At 40.0% G+C, this 17854-nt stretch overlaps 2 protein-coding genes across 2 annotated transcripts in view; one reads left to right on the forward strand and one right to left on the reverse strand.

Moving 5' to 3' along the window:
• LOC101862258 (phosphopantothenate--cysteine ligase) overlaps positions 1-4408 on the forward strand; it is a gene marked incomplete in the record, with an annotated part of 20273 nt that extends 15865 nt beyond the window's left edge. Inside the window, 3 exon segments of the mRNA XM_013080987.2 lie at positions 206-325; positions 2212-2277; positions 3718-4408. Of these exon segments, the coding sequence (XP_012936441.2) occupies positions 206-325; positions 2212-2277; positions 3718-3900 (369 nt within the window).
• Positions 4409-8891: 4483 nt separating this feature from the next.
• On the reverse strand, positions 8892-9485 carry LOC101862718 (protein GVQW3-like). Its single transcript, XM_005095636.1, has one exon. The coding sequence runs from the start codon at positions 9483-9485 to the stop codon at positions 8892-8894; it is 594 nt and encodes a 197-aa protein (XP_005095693.1).
• Between the last annotated feature and the right edge of the window lie 8369 nt (positions 9486-17854).

The following is a 17854-nucleotide window of genomic DNA, read 5'->3' on the forward strand; positions in this document are numbered from 1 at the left end:
CCTTAACCTCTTACCCCCTCTCTCTTTCCCACTCTCCCCTACCCATTCCCTTCTCCACCTCCTCTCCCTCTTTCTCCCCTTTCTCCCTCCTCTAACACCCTCCCCCTCCCTCACTTCTAACTTCCTCCCCCTTCCTCTAACCTCTTCCCCTCCTCCAACTCCCTCCTCTTACCACCACCTCCCCCCCCCCATACCCTGCCCATAGCCAGAACACAAGATCCAGTCATCAGAAGGAGCCCTCCAGCTGACCCTAGAGATGACCCCAAAGATGCTCAAACCCTTGGTCAAGGAGTGGGTGCCCCAAGCCTTCATCGTGTCTTTTAAGGTTGGTTGTTGTTGTTGGTGGTGTTGTTGTTTTTGTTGATGTTGTTGCTGTTGCTGCGTGCTTTTTTTATATATATAACAATGACACTGTCCAATTTGCCCACCTGTCTGTTTAAGACAACCACTTTTCTCCTAGACAATGGATAGCCGTCTTGAACAATTTCAACTACATAATTACAATCAAAGGCACAGAGTGTCTAAAAATAAAAAAGAGGACCCCATCTAACGGGCAATAACTTTCAATAAAATTTTGAACAAATCAATATGAAGCAAATCATTCCATGTGTTAAAAAAACTATAAAGTTTTTAAATTTCAATCAAAATTGGGTAAGACACAAACATTTACTTTTGCTGGTTCTTGGTGTCACGACAGGATCTGTGAAAACTGTGACTGTCAGCTGCATTAGTTGGATATATATCTCAATGTGATGAGAAAGTTTTGGAGAAAGGCTTGGTTCCAGTAGGATGGGGCCACACTTTACTTGTAAAACTGGCCTTTGCATGTTTGCAAGAAAGGTTTGAGAATCAAATTATTTAAAGCCAAAAGCTTAGAAATGCATATTCACCATATTCCATTGACTTGAAGAGTCTCAATTATTTTCTTTAGTTTTTTTTTTGGCAGAGTCCACAGAGACAACCCACTAATAATCAAACAGTTGAAAATCAATGTTGAACAGGATGTCTAAAGAATCAACCCAGAAACATGCCACAGGATTAATCAAAAGTTCCAGTGGTGTATTTTTGTTTGTTTTGGTATGGTACATCGCTTGCAACTGCATAAGGTAGTATGAGCACAGCTATACGATTGTTAAAATGCGCAGCGCAGTCTTTAGAACAACTGTTTTGTTGTTCGTCCTTTGTTTAAGAAGATGACCATGACTTTACAAGTTGATCTGTTGACGGTGACTGTGGGTCCAGAGATGGCAGATTAGGCCTCTCCGGGTTCGGAAAGTTTGCCCTCATCGTGGGCATGGGCAGTCTGCTATTGGACTTGTGGTTTGAAGTCATGACTTGCGCTTGACTTGGATTACCGTGAGTAGTGAGGGAGAGTTGCGCTGGTCGTCAGCCTCACCCTCTCGTCCCGGCCCATCTGTAGCCAGTGGCAGGACATAGTCGAGATGACTGGGGAAAGGTCAGGATGCAGTGGATGGTCAGCAGTGTATTTTGTGCCTCACTATGCCCTATGCTGCGCTCAACAGCGCTTTGCTGGGTCCGCCTTTCCACCCGTTAAACCCTAGGGATTTCCTTCTTGCAGTCCACCGGAGCCAGTCTTTGTGCACTAGGGGTAGACATTCCCCGTCCGAAGGCTCACTCATGTAGTTTAGCCGGTCAGCCAAAACCGGTGCCCGGGGTGTGGCCACTGCCGTACACTAGCAGTATCCATGGAGCCATACGTGAGCTAGGTGCAGAAGTGGGGACCAAGTAGGGTCATGACCATCTATACTATTTCAATAAATGTAGTACATTGTATGTTTCCTGCAGTGAGTCGACCAAGGCTCTGTCCCCTACTCTCTCTCTCTCTCTCTCGTCCGATTGTCCTACTGAAGGCCGTGATTGGCTGATTATATACACTTTGCGTGAACTATCCTACGTGGGATCCCCTCTCAGCATGAGATCTCCGTGTTCTCCTGCACGAGAACCCGCGCCCCGAGCAAATCTCGTTACTTGTCCACAACAAGTTAGGCTTGCAATAATTTATCAGCTTTTACGTGACCAAAACTGTGTCAATAGTTCTCTAAAACACCTACTCAATCAATTAATCAATCAATCAATCAATCTATGAATCAATCAGTCGATCAATTGGTTGGTCGGTCCGCCAATCAGTCGGTCGGTCAGCTAATCAATCAACCAGTAAATCAATCAATCAATCAATCATGTCTTCCGCAGCTGGAGACAAACCCATCCCTGCTGATGGAGAAGGCGAGGGGGGCTCTGCGGAGGTACCAGCACCAGGTAAGCCAGGATTATTGAATGGTGGGATGGTTAGAAGGTGTCACTGGAGATCCTACTTAATGTGTCCTTACTGTCTGTTTATTTCTGTCTGTTTGAGGAGGAAGGAGTGTGCTATTGGAAGCTCCTATTTCTTTCTTTCCCTGTTTTCTTTGCTTGAGTGGGTTGATCATTTTTTTTTGTTCTCTTCCTCTTTGGTTTTTGTCTGTGTAGGTGATTGGAGGCTGTCACGGTTTGGTCTTTTTTTTTTTTCTCTCCTTCTATTGTTTCTGTCTTTGTGGATAGTTGGAAGGTGTCACTGGCTCCCACTACTAGATCTCTCTCTCTCTCTCTGTCTCCCCCCCCTCTCTCTCTCTCTCTCTCCCCTCTCCCCCTCCCCCCCTCTCTCTATCTTTCATTCTCTCTCTCTCATTCTCTCTCTCTCTCTCTCTCTCCCTCTTTCCCCCCCTCTTTCTCTCTCCCTCCCCCCTCTCTCTCTCTCTCTCTCTCTCTCCCCCTCTCTCCCCCTCTCTCTCTCTCTCTCTCTCTCTCTCTCTCTCTCTCTCTCTCTCTCTCTCTCTGTGTATGTGTGTGTGTGTTGTGACTGTCTGACTTGATAATGCCACCACACCAGTATATCCTACTTCTTTTCTTTTCCTCGTTAATTTTTGTCTGTATGCCTGGTTGGAGGGTGCCAGTAAGGTCCTGCTTCTTTTCTTTTCCGCTGTTGTTTATATCTTTGTTGGTGGTTGGAGGGTGTCATTGGGAAGTCATACTTTTCTTTCCCTCTTTTGTTATTGTTTGTCGATCTTTCCTTTTCCCTTCTAATTGTCCGTAATTGTTTCAGTGCGATTCTCTTCTTTGCGAAAAATATACCCCCCCCCCCCCCAAATAAAAAAAATAAAACAGAATTCTGTTTTTAGAGGTGGAAAGGGGTATGTTTTTGTGCATGTCTATGTTTGTATGTATGTCTGTGTGTGTGTGTCTGTGTGTGTGTGTGTGTGTGTGTGTGTTTACGTGTGCATGTGCTTTTATATGTATGGTCAAATGTGTGTATGTGTGTGCATGTTATATGTGTGTGTGTATTTGTGTATATATGTGTATGTGTACATGTATGTATGTGCTGGTGTACTTGTGTTTGTGAATCGACCACTTACACTATATGCTTTAAGGGATGCTGAGACTTTCTGAGTATTTTGTGGTAACAATAGGTTCAATAGTGCATTGAGCTTACCATTAAGTGGGTATATGAGCTATAAATGCTGTTTATTCTTCTTCTTCTTTTACTTTTGCCATTTGAACTATGCAGTTGCCTTGATGACGGATTGTAATTATACATATAAACCTTTACATTTGATCTTTGCAAATGCTTTGATAATTCGTGATACGTAATCTTTAACCTTGACATTTGACCTTTGCAGATGTCTTGATGATTGGTGTTTTGTATACCTTTGACCTCTGCAGATGGTCATCGCCAACATTCTAGAAACGAGGAAAAGGGAAATCTTCATAGTGACCTTGAACTCAGAGGAGGAGATTCGACTCAGCGAAGCAGACATCCAGTCAGGGAGAGAGATTGAGGAGCCGCTGATTCAGAAACTGTCGGAGTTTCACTCGAATTTGCTGTCCTCGCAGCCTGCTACGTAAAGTAAATCGTTCTAAAAATAGCAGTTACTGGTTCCTGTTGGAGAAAGTGGTTGAGGGTCAAAGGATGACACAAATGGTGCCTTTTGAAGTGGTGACAATTATGTTGGACTCGAGTTCGATTTTTCTATATTGCTTTATTTCATTTAAGTTTGAAGCTTTTAATTAGAAATAGTTATAATAATTGGAAATTAATTAATTAGAAATTTAGACATAGTGGGCAGATGAGGCAAAGGGAGAAAAGGAATAACTCACAGAGAGAATTTGAATCGATCTGTGATGGGAAAAGACCAAGGGTTTTTGAGAGCATCTGAGCAGAGAAATAGTTGTATAGCGTACAGAGTATGCTTCAGAACGAGGATATGTGCTATATAAATGCGGTTATTATTATTATGATTATTAAGGAGGGATGGACCATGATCGCTGATATCTGTTTCAGTTTTGAAACTTGAAAAAGAAGGAAAAACTAGAAGTAGAAAAAGGAGTTGAGGATGGGGCAGAAGAAGAAAAAGAAGAATATGGAGAAAAAGATTGTAAAGCAATATCTAGATGGAGAAATAAAATGTATTTTAGTGATATGTTGGTTTAACGAGATAGATTGCTAAATTGAGTAATCATTCTGAGCTAGCTGTCACAGACAGGAAATGGACAGCACCATCAGTAGGGTTGGTATCATGCTGGACTACAATGTGGCGTGCCCTGGTTCAAATTCCTAAGTCGCAGCTCCTCTTGCAATCCACTTGGCTAATGCATTGATGATTGGTGATACATGAACCTTTATTGTTGTACTTCTTTTAAGTTGGAAGCTTGTAAACAAATGTGTGCAGCAAGGCACCATAATCAGTAACATATTGCATTTTGACAATATGACACTCATTGTCAGTTACCAGATCTGAAACAGACATCATGGTCGTGTTTCGTCATCTCATTTCTCTATCCAGATGCTCTCTAAAAGCCCCTTTATTAGTTCCCTGGTAGCTCTTCAAGTTAGTTCTTATTTTCATGGTCTACCCCTGCCTCTTTTGCCGTCTATTTTTTTCAATGAGAGAAAAGATTTCCTGGGATTGCGCCAGCTTGTGCAGTCAGGAATTTGAGAGCCTTATAACTTACACTACACTGAAAACCAGTTCCATTTGAATAATTTGATGTATTTTTGGTTTTTGTTATGTTATCTGATGTTGTAAGGTTTGGTGTCTGTGAGTAGGATTTAAAGACGTTGTCAAGTCTTGAGTCTGTGAACTCTTTTCCGTAGTGTAACATTTAGGTTCTTTGCTGTCTCACAGAGGGCTCAAGATTTCCATCTACAAGTAGGCAGGTTTTTTATTGAGTGTCTCAGTCTTTTTGCTGGAATGTTGTATTACTATCAGCCCTGGTTGGCCCTGACAGGCAGGGTTAGAAGGCTGCCTGCAAAGGGATTTAAATTGTGTCAATTGATTCGGAAAAACACCTACATTTAAAAATATGTTTCTTGAGTTGGTGTGAGTCTGTAGACTCTCAGGAGGGAGTGATTAGAATTTGTTTGTCCATCCAGGAAATGCATCTCACGATGGTAAAGTGTGGATGGTGGGAGCTGCGGGATGAGACTTGTCGCTACCATAGAATGACAAAGTTCTCTGTGATGTATTTGACCGTTTTGAGTTACTTAGACCATGAGGTCAGAAATCAAATGTTCTATCTGCTCTATCAAAATTGTAAAATTATTCAAAGTCGTTGTCAAGATATTTTTAGAATACATTTGAAAAAGCTTGACTTCTTGTGAAACTCAAAACTTTTGACGTCAAATTTCTCAAAACTAGGTACGCAGCAGACAGAACTTTGTAATTCTACCTTAGCATTGTGGTAGGGAATGAGACAACAATGTAAGGAATGAAAATCACTATCGTTGGCAGACTGGGAAATTGTTCTGAGCCCAGAGAGCAACATTTTTCAGGAGGGAGAAAAAATGTCCTTTCTTTGAACAGTTGTACTTCCCTGATTTATCCTTTCTTGTTTTGTCTTTGTAAAAAATGTCTAGAATTTTAATTTCAACAAACTTTTTCTTGAGCACAGCCAACTTATACTGCAGATTCAGAAACTTAAATGAATGAAAAGTTCTCTATTTTGGGCTAAGTACATCTGAACTGCTGGCCGACAATATAATTATTATCTTGAAATGGTGGATGGTGGTCCTTGTGTTGTGTGTGTGTGTGGGGGGGAGGGGCACTGAAGAAGCTTGAAAATATATTGATGGTATGGGCCATAGATGGGCCATCTTCTGGGATGTCTGTTTCACAGGAGAGACTGAACACTGTTCAACTATCGCACACCATCGAAAAACTATTTTATTAAGCTGTCACAGACAGTAACGATAATAATAGATAATATTTGTATAGCGCAAATTCCCTCTCAACAGCAAGCTCTATGCGCTTTACAATCCATATTATTACCCCAGCAGACCTGATAGCATTCTGAAACAATCTCAACTTCCAGGGAAGCATACAGTGCAAGCTGCCATTTTACAGGCTCTGAAACGCTAACAAACTGACATGATGTTTCGCTGCCTATGGCTGGGTACCCGTTCACACTTGGGTGAAGTGAGGAGAATTCATACAATACTAGTAAAGTACCTTCCTCAAGGACACAAAGTCGAGCCTGAGGCTCAAACCTCTGATTCCGCATCCTCACGGTTATGAGTCCGATAGCCTCATCACTGGACTGCCAACACCAGTATTTGATTAAACGATCGCAGACCACTTCAAAAACTGTTTCATCAAACTATCACTGTAAATATCGCAGACCGCTCAAATTTTATGTCAGCATTTCATACATAAATTTTCTGTTCTCTGAATTTCTGCACAATTTTTTCAGATGCTGTATTTGGCCCTGCAAACACCATAGTCGAATGTCAGGTTTTAGAATATGTTGAAGTTGGCCCATGTATTATACAAACAGTAGAGAGTCTGCTTTAAAAAGTCTGCAGGATCACTAGATTTTCTTCAGTTTTTTAAGTGGTCCCGCCATAATGAAACAGTTTTTGAAGTGCTCTTTGATATTTTAATGATTAATGAAGCAGTTTTTAAATTATCTGTGATAGTTTAATGAAACAATAAATGAAGAGATCTTTGATAGTTTAATGGAACACATTTTTGAAGTGGTCTTTGATATTTTAATGATTAATGAAGCAGTTTTTGAATTATCTATGATAGTTTAATGAAACAGTAGTTGAAGTGATCTGTGATAGTTTAAAGTAACAGTTTTTAGCCTCTCCAAAAACAGGCATCAGGCATCCTAGGAGATGGTCGATCTGCGGCCGACCCATCATCATGTCAACGTTTCGAACTTTTGCATACTGCCTGAAGTATATCATGTTAAACTGTGTTTAAATGAATTATATTCACAAATGTGGACCTAGTAGTAATCAGTGATATTCTGATATCCCGTCTTTCCTAAATGTTGAACAGTTGTTTCAATACCAGCTGTGAAATTGCTTGAATATTGATTTGACCCCTTCAATGACCTAATTGGGTTTAAAAGAGGTGTAAATCTGAACCAAAACCAAGAATCTTTCTACTCTCTTTCTGCTAATGAATTTCAGCTCTGTAATATTGGGATGTATGGTTGGCAGGTGCCATTAGTCTTTGAAAGGTTTTATCGCATTGTTGATGGAAAGGTTTTATTGCATTATTTGTTTGAAAGGTTTAATATTTTTCTAAAGAACTTTTTACCTTTTTTGTTTGGTGATTCATTAATATTATTATATGTAGATAATTACAACCTTATTGTGTGTAAATATAAGGATATTTTCTTGAATTATGTATAAAGAGGTTTTATTATCTTATTAATTTAAAGGTTTTGTTTCAGTATTAATTTGGAGATTAATTCTTACTTTTTACTTTTTTGAAGATCTTTTTTGCAGTTTTGTTTGAACATTTTACTGCACTACTTATTTGAAGTTTTCATTACATTATTCATTTGAAGGTTCTGTTACAACATTTTTAAAAGTTTTCTTTAAATTGCTACTGTAGAGCGTTTATTATATTTGTGCGTGCTTGAGAAAAGGGTCCACATGTGCAATTTTTTACTTTTGTAGTTAATTGCATTTCTATATAGAACAGCCTTCCTCGTGCCTCCTGGTTTTTTAATAATTTTTCAGATATCTCAAATCGTTTTACAGATATAGTCACGTTTGGAATAATGTAGAAAAATCAATGCTGCGAAATGGCTATGTATTTTTTTAAGTTTTTAAAAACATACTTAGAAGAAGAATTAGCGTGAAATATTTTGTGAGGATGGAGAAAAATGGTTGATGAGTTGAGGTCCTTACGAGTATCAAATACAGAAAAAATAAGTTTTTTCACTATTTTCCTAATTTTCTCTAAATAAGCCTGTGCGACATGGGGACTTTTTCCCAGTCACACTCACATATTACAAGGGACATCCAGAAAGTAAGTACCGTTTTAAAATAATTATAAAAGAAAAAATTGTCTCAATCAAAACGATTTATTTTTGAATACCTCATATAAATGACTACTTCTCCACGTAGTCATCCGAACTGTTCAGACATTTGTCGTAGCGTGGGACGAGCTTCTGAATGCCCTCATCGCAGAAAGCTGCCACCTGCGATGTCAGCCAATGTCGAGTCTTTCCTGTGAGATCAGCGTCTGAGTCGAAGTCCTGTCCGGCTAAAAACTTTTTCAAATGCAGGGATAGATGAAAGTCACTCGGAGCCAGGTCTGGGCTGTACGATGAGTGCTTCAACTGTGCCCATCCGAAGGAGGCAATCAGGTTTTGGGTCTGTGCAGACGTGTGAGGAGTTGCATTGTCGTGAAGCAGAACAATGCCGTCGCTAAGCATTCCACCTCTTTTGTTTTGAATCGCTCTACGCAGTTTTTTAAGTGTGTTGCAGTACACATCAGAGTTAATTGTCATCCCATTTCCCCAAAATTCTACGGAAAGAACTCCTTGCCTGTCCCAAAACACTGTACACATCATATGGCTGTTTTTCCTGACGCGGTCTACTTGAACTTTTCTGTTTTTGGCTGGGGCGAATCCGTATGCTTCCACTGCATCGACTGCTGCTTTGACTCGGGCGTGGAGTGGGGCAACCAGGTCTCATCCCCTGTCACAATATGAGTAAGAAAGTCATCTCTTTCGTCATTGTAACATGTCAGGAATGTCAATGCGCTGGCAGCCTGTTGATCCTTATGCACTTGTGTCAGCTGCTTCGGTACCCGGCGTGAGCACACCTTTCGATAACCCAAATGGTCAGTGACGATTTCATGCAGAAGCGACCTTGAAATCTCGGGAAAGTTTGAAGAGAGTGAGGAAAGGGTAAAACGCGTGTCTTCCTTTTCCTTAATGTCAACTTTGTTTATCAAATCATCACTGACCAAAGATGGACGCCCCCTCCTGGGTTCATCATTCACATTTTCTCGTCCCTCTTTGAACATTCGAACCCGTTTCCGCACCATGCTTTCGCCCATTGCATTTACACCATAAATTTCAGAAATCTGCGTATGAATGTCTCTAGGCTTCGTGATCTTTGCAGTCAGAAAACGAACAACAGACCGACTTTCACTGTCAGCATAATTTTCAATCTTAGAAGGCATGTTGAAGCTTCAAAAGGGTGTAGGATGTTTCATACAAAATGTGGCTGTGTAAAATGGCGGAGAAAACACTGGGTGAGATGTTTTACAAGCGCAGTAGATTCTTGTTTACAATGGCAAGATGGAAGCTGAGGGCTCTTTCCGGTTCAGTATTGAACACATCAACTCACTGTGGTGCAAAGTTGGGAATATCCTAACCCAATTCAGAGAGATGGGAAAACGGTTGGGTGAACCGGGGCAATTCCACCCACTACTTTGCTTAAATCACTCTCATGCACTACCTAATTGTGATATCTGACCAGAATTTGCAACAAATTATGCTCTTACTTAACATAACATTCAACATAAACATAACATTTGACAATTCTGACAAATCCTGTTCAACCCCCCAAAAATAGTAAACGCTTTAATCTGGGAAATTCCACCCACCTGCAAAATTCTGATCAAACATGTCCAACATACTTCAATGAATGACAAAACTTTCGAAAACATTTCTGTGGTTTCCTGCGTGTGTGTCACTACTATCACTGTCATCATTACCTCTGTCTTTCTGGCATCTTTGAGGCAGCCAGTCCTTGTCTCGACTATCGTCATCAATTTCAGACTCGGAGTCCACAACTGTTGTTTTCTTTGCCTTTGTTCTGGTGAGAACAGTAGGCCTACGTTTTCTTTTTCCTTTTCCCATTTTACTTTTCTTTCTCTCTTCCTCCTGCCTTGTCATTCTTTGAATATACCCAAAACTGGTCAAACTTTCGCCATACTGGCGTTTAACAGTTTTCTGGTTGTTGTTTTTTTTCTCTCTTGGCTTGTAAAATAAGGGACATTTTTTTCATTAAAAAGTCCTTTATGCTGGGTCTGGTTGCTGGTTCCACTGGGGTCACTGGCCTCGACAGTGCAGGTGTTGATGAGGTTGATGGCAAAGAGTAAGAGGATGGTGTAGTGGTGTCAGTAGGTTTGACTTTGTCGAACATTTCTACTGACTCGTACAGGGAGTGAGGCACAGCGTCGGGATTGAAAGGGAAAATCCCACATCTGGAGAAGCCAGCCTTGATGTTTGTTTCAGATAGGCAGCCAGATGTCCAGAGTTTTGAGGAGCGATGGGAAAAGATTCTTAGTTAGGTCTGTACCAAGGTTTTGCCTGGCAAGGGATATTAGGATGTTCTCCCATGCTGTCATAAGGGGACCATAGACCCCCCCACATCCAGAGGCTGAAGTGACCGTGTGTTTTTGCGGGGAAGCTTGAGTAAAATAACTGCTGCCTGAATGAGTAGCACACTTATGTGGGACTTGTGCCCATCAAATATTAGCATCACTGGTCTTTCATTTGGCCGAAAAGGGATGACAATTTTCTCAAACCAGTCAAGGAAACATATTGTGTCCACCCATCCCTTTTCACGTGTTGTGTCCTGGGTCCATCTTCCATCCAGGTAGGTCGTAAATTCTTGGCAGCATAAATAACATTTGGTGGCAACATTGTGCCTTCGGCAGATGCACATCCATTTACAGTTATTGAATCTCTACCCGACCCACCGATAACCCCAAACAGATGAGAAATGTTTTTTTTTCACAAATGACCCACAATCTCTTGGGATCCAGTGGCATCCCGGTCTCATCCACATTTTAAAAAAAAAATCGATCTTGGTTATTTATCTAGCCAAGAATAAGCTATTTTGTCAAAAGTATTTGTATATATATAAAGAATAATAGAAATGAAACCTCATCACATTGTGTTTGTTAACACAGGCGCCTATACATGTACTTATACTGCTGCTGAGGCCTACATTTTAATAAAAATTGAATTTAATTGGGAAATCAAAATAAAACAAAGCGATACACATGTAGAATGCATATTACTGGAAAGGCTAACTGGGATAAGCTGTTAAATCCATGGATTCTGGAATGCCTTAGGTTATAATTATTATTAGTACATCAAAGAACGAACAACAATAAAAAGAACAATAATACTAGACTCTATGACTATGAGTATGAGACCCCTTCAATAAAGTAGGCCTAATATTAATTTAGAGAAAAGCATAAAATTGAGAGGAAGAAAAACTTAACAATTTCTTTTCTTAGTGGTCACTAGATCTGTAATTTATAACTTTGTTGTCTATACTGTACAAGTGAATGTGAAGCCTGTGTGTCTGTTGTTGATGTTATAGTTATATGCCACTCTTAATATTATTATGTTGATTAAATTATCACATCATTCTTCACAAAAAGTATGATTCTATGACTTAAAAGATACTGTTTTTGCAGCTTTTGTAGCTCATGTTCTGAGCCACAATTAAGTTGCTGCTGGGATGGCATTTCTCTGTCAAGTAGATCTAAATGTGGTTCTGCCTGAGCACATATTATGGCCACATTCCTTTTCTTGGCAGGTTTGACAGTTTCTTCAAATGCTTTACTACAAATACAAACAAGTCATCTGCAATTTACAAGCATTGTATCAAACTCAAACCAACTTCATCCCACATTCAAATATAAATGATTCAAGCCCTTTTGATTCTGATAAAGGAAACTGAAAGGGTGATGTTTAGTACTATTCAGAGGGTGATGTTTAGTACTATTCAGCAACAAGCTAAATCAGGACTGTGTTGAAAACCTTTTCATATGTATCAGAGGAAAAAGCAGTCACAGAGAAAATCCTGCCCCGACCCTCAAGATTTTTGCACATGCTTTTCGCCTAATGATGGAAAATAAAGTCCTCTGATCAGTGCTGGTATGAACTGTCAAGATGACATTGATCACTTCCTTTCAGTTTTGCTTCCAGGAAGTAGCCTATACTCAAATATTGTACAACCTGTGCTCTTCGAATATTAAGTCCAAAAAGAGGAGCAGCCACCAATGACTAACCTCATCAAGTCACTGAAAGTAGATTGTACCTGGTGCGGTTTGAAAATGTTGTCACATACATCAGTGGGTACTTGCTTAGGAACGTGTCTCCAGTCATATGTGACAAGTGTAAGACTTTGAGAAAAAGGAAGACCTAGATCTAGATCTACATGACATGCCCCACAAAAATGAAGGGCTTGTAAAGCCTAGTATTAGTATATACTACCCGAGATGATCAATAAGTAGGCCTAGCAGCCTTGCATTGTAACCTATGTAAACTACCGCTCGCTCAGCGAGCCAATCACAATCCAACAATTTTGGGGTCCACCTAGACACCATGACTACGTAGACCCCAATTGGGGAGTACCTAGACACTTAATGTAAAACGTGTTTCGTCTCTCCAGTAAAAAAACAAACAAACCGCTCACAACCGACGCTACTGAGCGGGACGTGGGACCAGCCGCCGGTCGGACTATAATTTGTTGTTTACATACTACTTAACGATGGCGGGCCCCTCACTCTCTGCCTGCACACACTAAATGGTTCAAGGAACAGAGAGCGTGTACAAACGTAACGAGACACAAGCATGAGACTTAATGCTCTTGCACGACGGTTCCGTAGAGGGGTTGTGAATTATTCTGACCAATATGGGCGAGGGCGTTAAATCGTGTTAACTAGTTTAATAATTTCATTTTAAGCATTCCAAGCTCTTTCCTTCACTTTCGTTTTTTTTCTCTTTTATTCTTCTTGCCTCTTCTGTCCCTTTCTTTTTGAACATTTGGAGTTTGGAGCCAAAAAAGAGCCAGAGAGCCAAATGAAATTCTCCGGGCCAGACGCGATCCAAAAGAGCCAGATTTCTGGGATTTGGCCCAAATCTGACAACCCTGACTGTGGCTAGATCTTTGTCTATTCGGACACCAACACTGACCCTGTGGAGCCTCAGCCCCGGTAACCTTAGCCCTGATCCCTCTTGGGTCATTTCCGGTAAAACAAGGGAGGGTGTGAGAACAGCGAGACATAGGTTATTCTCACCCGGGGTGAGATATACTGTATAAATAAAGGAGATGAAACAGGAAAAGGAAGTCTAGGGGATGTAACTAAAAATCATGAGTGGTTAAACTTTCCTCAAATGACTTGCAGAGTTTTGTCCCTTAAAATTGCCCAAAGTGGATGGAATTACCCCGTGGATGGAATTACCCCGGTTCACCCAACTTACTTTGTGGACGTCCCTCTTTGAAGATCTTATTACTGTATCTGAAGATTTAATTGTAGGCTTTTGCTTATATTTGAAGGTTTTATTGTATTGTTCATTCTTTGCGTTTTACACTTGGTTATTTTATTTCATAGATTATATTGCCTTGCATGCCATTTTGTGGTAGGGTTTGGGTTTTTTTGTGTTTTTTTTTTGGAGGAGGGATGCGATTTTTTGTACACTGGCTAAGACTATTACTGAATTATTCCTAATTTGTGCAACTGTTGTGCCATAGATTTTTTTGCTGTACCAACATGTATTATGAACATTTTTTTCTTTCACATTTGCTCATATCAGTAGTTGCTGCACAACTGATCAAGAATTTGGTTTATGCATAGAGGTTTGGGCTCAAAACCACCTGGGGACCTCAAATCTTTCCACATTTTCTAGAAATAATTGTTTTTTATTGGGGGGGTTTTTCTTTCTGTGATGTAGTTGTTAGATTTTTTTGCTGCTGTTCACGAAGACATGGGTTCGATTTCCATGTGGGGAGGTTTTCTTTTATTGAGTATAATCTGTCTCTTTGCCTACAATTACATGTGGTATCCCTTTCAACACAGGCTGGTTGGCCCTGAAAGGTAGGGTAGAAGCAGTCCACTTCCTAATTGATCTGATTTGTATGGATGGGGGCATAAAACGCTTGCAACCAATCCAGCATGGTACTCTGATATACTGCTGTCGGCTGACAAAACGTCTTTTTATTCTCAGTAGTTTCGTGAAAAAGGGCATTTTGTCAGCATAGTGTAACCATTGAAGAAAAGGCATTCTTCCAAAATTGGAATTCTAATTTATAAAAAAACTGGTCTCAGTTTCACTTTGACTTTGAATTTTTCATACAAGAAGGTGACGGATCAGGCTATCGATTTGGCAGATAAAAAATATTTTGCGCCAAAAATGATTAAAGATATTTTGTAAGCTGATGGCAGTACATGTATAGTCTTAGCTGTAGCAGGATCGACTTTGGGCCCAACTGTGGCCATTTTCACAGATTGTTGTCTTATAAAGTGGCAGGTTCAACTGCACTAGAGAATCATTATGTTGAGAGAACGTTGTTGCTCAAAGATTAGATCTGCTTCTTCATCGAGTAAAGAGATTGTCTTGAGGGTGCCAGTGGTAAGTTTTTATTCTCTACTCCAATGTTTATTTCTTTCTGTATCTGTTTGTGTATTTATGGGTCTATCTGTCTGTCTGTCTGTCTGTCTGTCTGTCTAACTTTTACCCTACATTGAATGACCATTATTATTTGTGCTTCTTTTTACTCAAACAAACTTAAGAAACAAGAATATGGAGGGTAACATTATCTCACAGGGTACTCTTTTTTTCCGTGATTTCCTAACTAGAAACTGTTGTCTTGTATGTATGTAGTATAGGGTTTTACGGCGCTCGCAACTGCTAAGGTCATATGAGCGCGCAACTATTGTCCGATTTTTTATTCTACTTCATGTGTGTGGTTAGTTGGATGGGGGGGGGGGGGCATTGGTAGGTCCTACTTCTTTTCTTACACTCTGTTGTTTCTGTCTATCAGGCTTAGTTCTTACCTGCTCGAAATGACCATTGTTGTGTCGATGTGCTTCTCTGTACTCAAATTATTATTTTGTGTGTACATGTTATGTCTTATCAATTCATCATTGATGTTGAACAAAATTTGAGGGTCAGATTTTTGTTTACTCCAGTATGATTTCCAATGATGAAATTATAAATATATATATACTAGATCTATACAGTGAACTGATGCACAAGAATATTATTTCTTTAACCAGATCTCATGGATTTGTTGGAGTTTAATTTCGAGAGGTGTTTAATAAGTCTTTTCCCTGACTATGAAGGAATGGTTGCAAAGCAATAAAACTGCCCTAGAACGCTGTGTTTGTGGTTTGGAGAAAATTCCAGCGAGCGATTTGAACTTGAGAGCTTTTTTAGAGAAGGGAAGTAGTTTTTGAGTATGAGGCAAGCTGTCAAATAGAAAGGGCCAAACTGTCAAATTGCAGGTTGGCTATGAAGACAAGTAGCATCGTGAGTGCCAAATTCCAACTGTCTAGCTTGCTTTTGTCATAGTCAGGGTAAAGACTTATTGAATGCCATTCCTGTTTGGGAGGGGGGGGGGGGGGAGGGTGTCCATTATTCAGTTTTGAATGTATGAATAGTATGATTTTTGTAGAGAACTAATTTGGTGCTGGTTTACTCAATTATCCTTGAGGTTTTTTAAACCATGCAACAGTATGTTTTTGATATACATGTACATGTAGATGCTTTTTAGGTCTGACCCTTATTCTTGATTGGTTTGTATTTGATGTTTGGACTGAAATCCATCAGTATCTGTGATGTAGCGGTCGGAGGCTTTGCCGTCGCACACAGAAGACCTGAGTTCGATTATGTGTGGGGAGAATTTTTTTGAAGTTTATAAGTCTTGGTCTTTCTACTGGGGCATAGTATCACTTTTACTTTTGGCCTGGGTTGACTCTGATAGGCTGGGTCCAAGCCCACCTTCTTAATAATCTAAATTGTATCAATAGGGGTGTAAAACACCTACTTTTTTAAAATACTAGAATCTTCTTTTCCCCGAGGTTTAAGAGTTAAAAAAAAAGAGAGCCTAAAAATGTTCAAAAGAAGGATGAAAAAAAAAAGTTGAAGATGAAGGTTTACATTTAGGACTTCGTTGTAAAGCAACTTTTTGCTGGGGTGTGATTGGTAGGTCTTACTTCTCATCTTTCACTCTGTTGTCACATATTATAGGGGAGGGGGGAGAGGGGTTATACTTTCATCATCATCAAATGCCAGATCTGGAACAGACTTTGGCGATCATGGTTCACCTTTCCTTTTTTTTTTGCTTGTTTGATCTTAAACAAAAAACATAGATCTGTACATTAGCCTGATCTTTTCCCGTCTCCCATCTATTTAGGCTCCCCAAATAAGTTGCTCGGGGTCTACCCCTGCCTCGTTTGCCTTCAGTTTTACCAGTGAGAGGTAGATGTTCAAGGCCCTAATGTCTATTCAAGTGTCCCAGAAAACTGCATTTATATCTTCCTGATATAATACTGATTATTTTTATCAGCGAGCCGCCCAAGTGGCCTTCTTCAAGTACTACCTCATGTGATTTCTTTTCCTTCCAAGAAATTATCAACAGTCCCCTAAGTACATTTGTAGTAAGAAACCATATTTCTGTTGTTTCTTTTTTATTTTCAGTGTTTTTATTGATTGTCCAGCATTCTCAGCCGTATAGAAGGGCTGACCATACATAGCATTTCAGAACTTTCATTTTGATAGTCATCAAGATGTTTCTATTTTTCTGGATTGGGCTCATTTTATTGGAACGATCCTTAACCATTGCAATTTTTCATTTTACCATTTTGGACTGGATGTGATCATTATATCCTAGATATTTAAATTGTTGAGCTTATTTGATCTTTTCACCTTTGCTTTCGAGATTACAAGTAGGGTTTACTGCTTTTTTATATGACCATACTTTCACTTTCACGCCATTTTGTATACGCTATATGTGGAGAATGTTGAAGCGCCAAAATGCAACAGAAATGTTTTTCAATGTATGTATTTTGATACCTTTCAAAAGAATGTTTTTCTGTTACCATTAAAGATGTTTCCTTTGTATTGGCGAAATTAAAATGCTGTCCTGGTTTTTGTTCTGTTTCTATTAGCAGGTTTTATTCGTTCAATTTTATTGGATTGGTTTTGTCAAGCTATCTAGTAACTGAAGCTGAACCGGGAGTGGTTGGCTGGTGCTGTGGTGTATTCTGATCCTTCTTGTCTATCAAACGTCTACCGTCCTTATCTCTCCTTCTTTTTATTTGTTTATCTCTAGTAATACCTCTAATATTCGGTACTCATATATTTTTTATAACCTAAATTGTGTTACAAGTGCGGTAAAATTCGCACGAGAAAAAAAACAACAAAAAGCTAATCCATCGACACTGTGAATACTGTGATCGACTGTCTATATTTGACTCCCCACCGACTAGAGCTGTACTCCGATAGTTGAGCTGGATTCTGCTCGCAAGCCTTCGATTAATCGAGCAGAATCCTGCTCAACTACCGGGGTACAGCACAAGCCCCTGGCGCAAGCCGTCCGCTTGCTCGCAAGCCTTCGTCGATTAATCGAGCAGAATCCAGCTCTACCACCGACACAATACCGTCGTCTGTGATTTAACAGTTAGGCGCTTCGCTGTCGCACACAGGAGGCATAAGTTCGATTCCCGAGTAGGGAGAATATTTTTATCATTTATTCTCGCGTACAAATAAAACACTGGGTGTTGCCATGCCGGGGGTGGGG

This window comes from Aplysia californica, unplaced genomic scaffold, assembly GCF_000002075.1.
Source record: "Aplysia californica isolate F4 #8 unplaced genomic scaffold, AplCal3.0 scaffold00109, whole genome shotgun sequence".
NCBI lineage: Eukaryota > Metazoa > Mollusca > Gastropoda > Aplysiida > Aplysiidae > Aplysia > Aplysia californica.

What these genes read in the sequence shown, in the direction of transcription:
- LOC101862718 (XM_005095636.1), bottom strand. Translation starts at nt 9,485, where the DNA reads ATGCCTTCTAAGATTGAAAATTATGCTGACAGTGAAAGTCGGTCTGTT.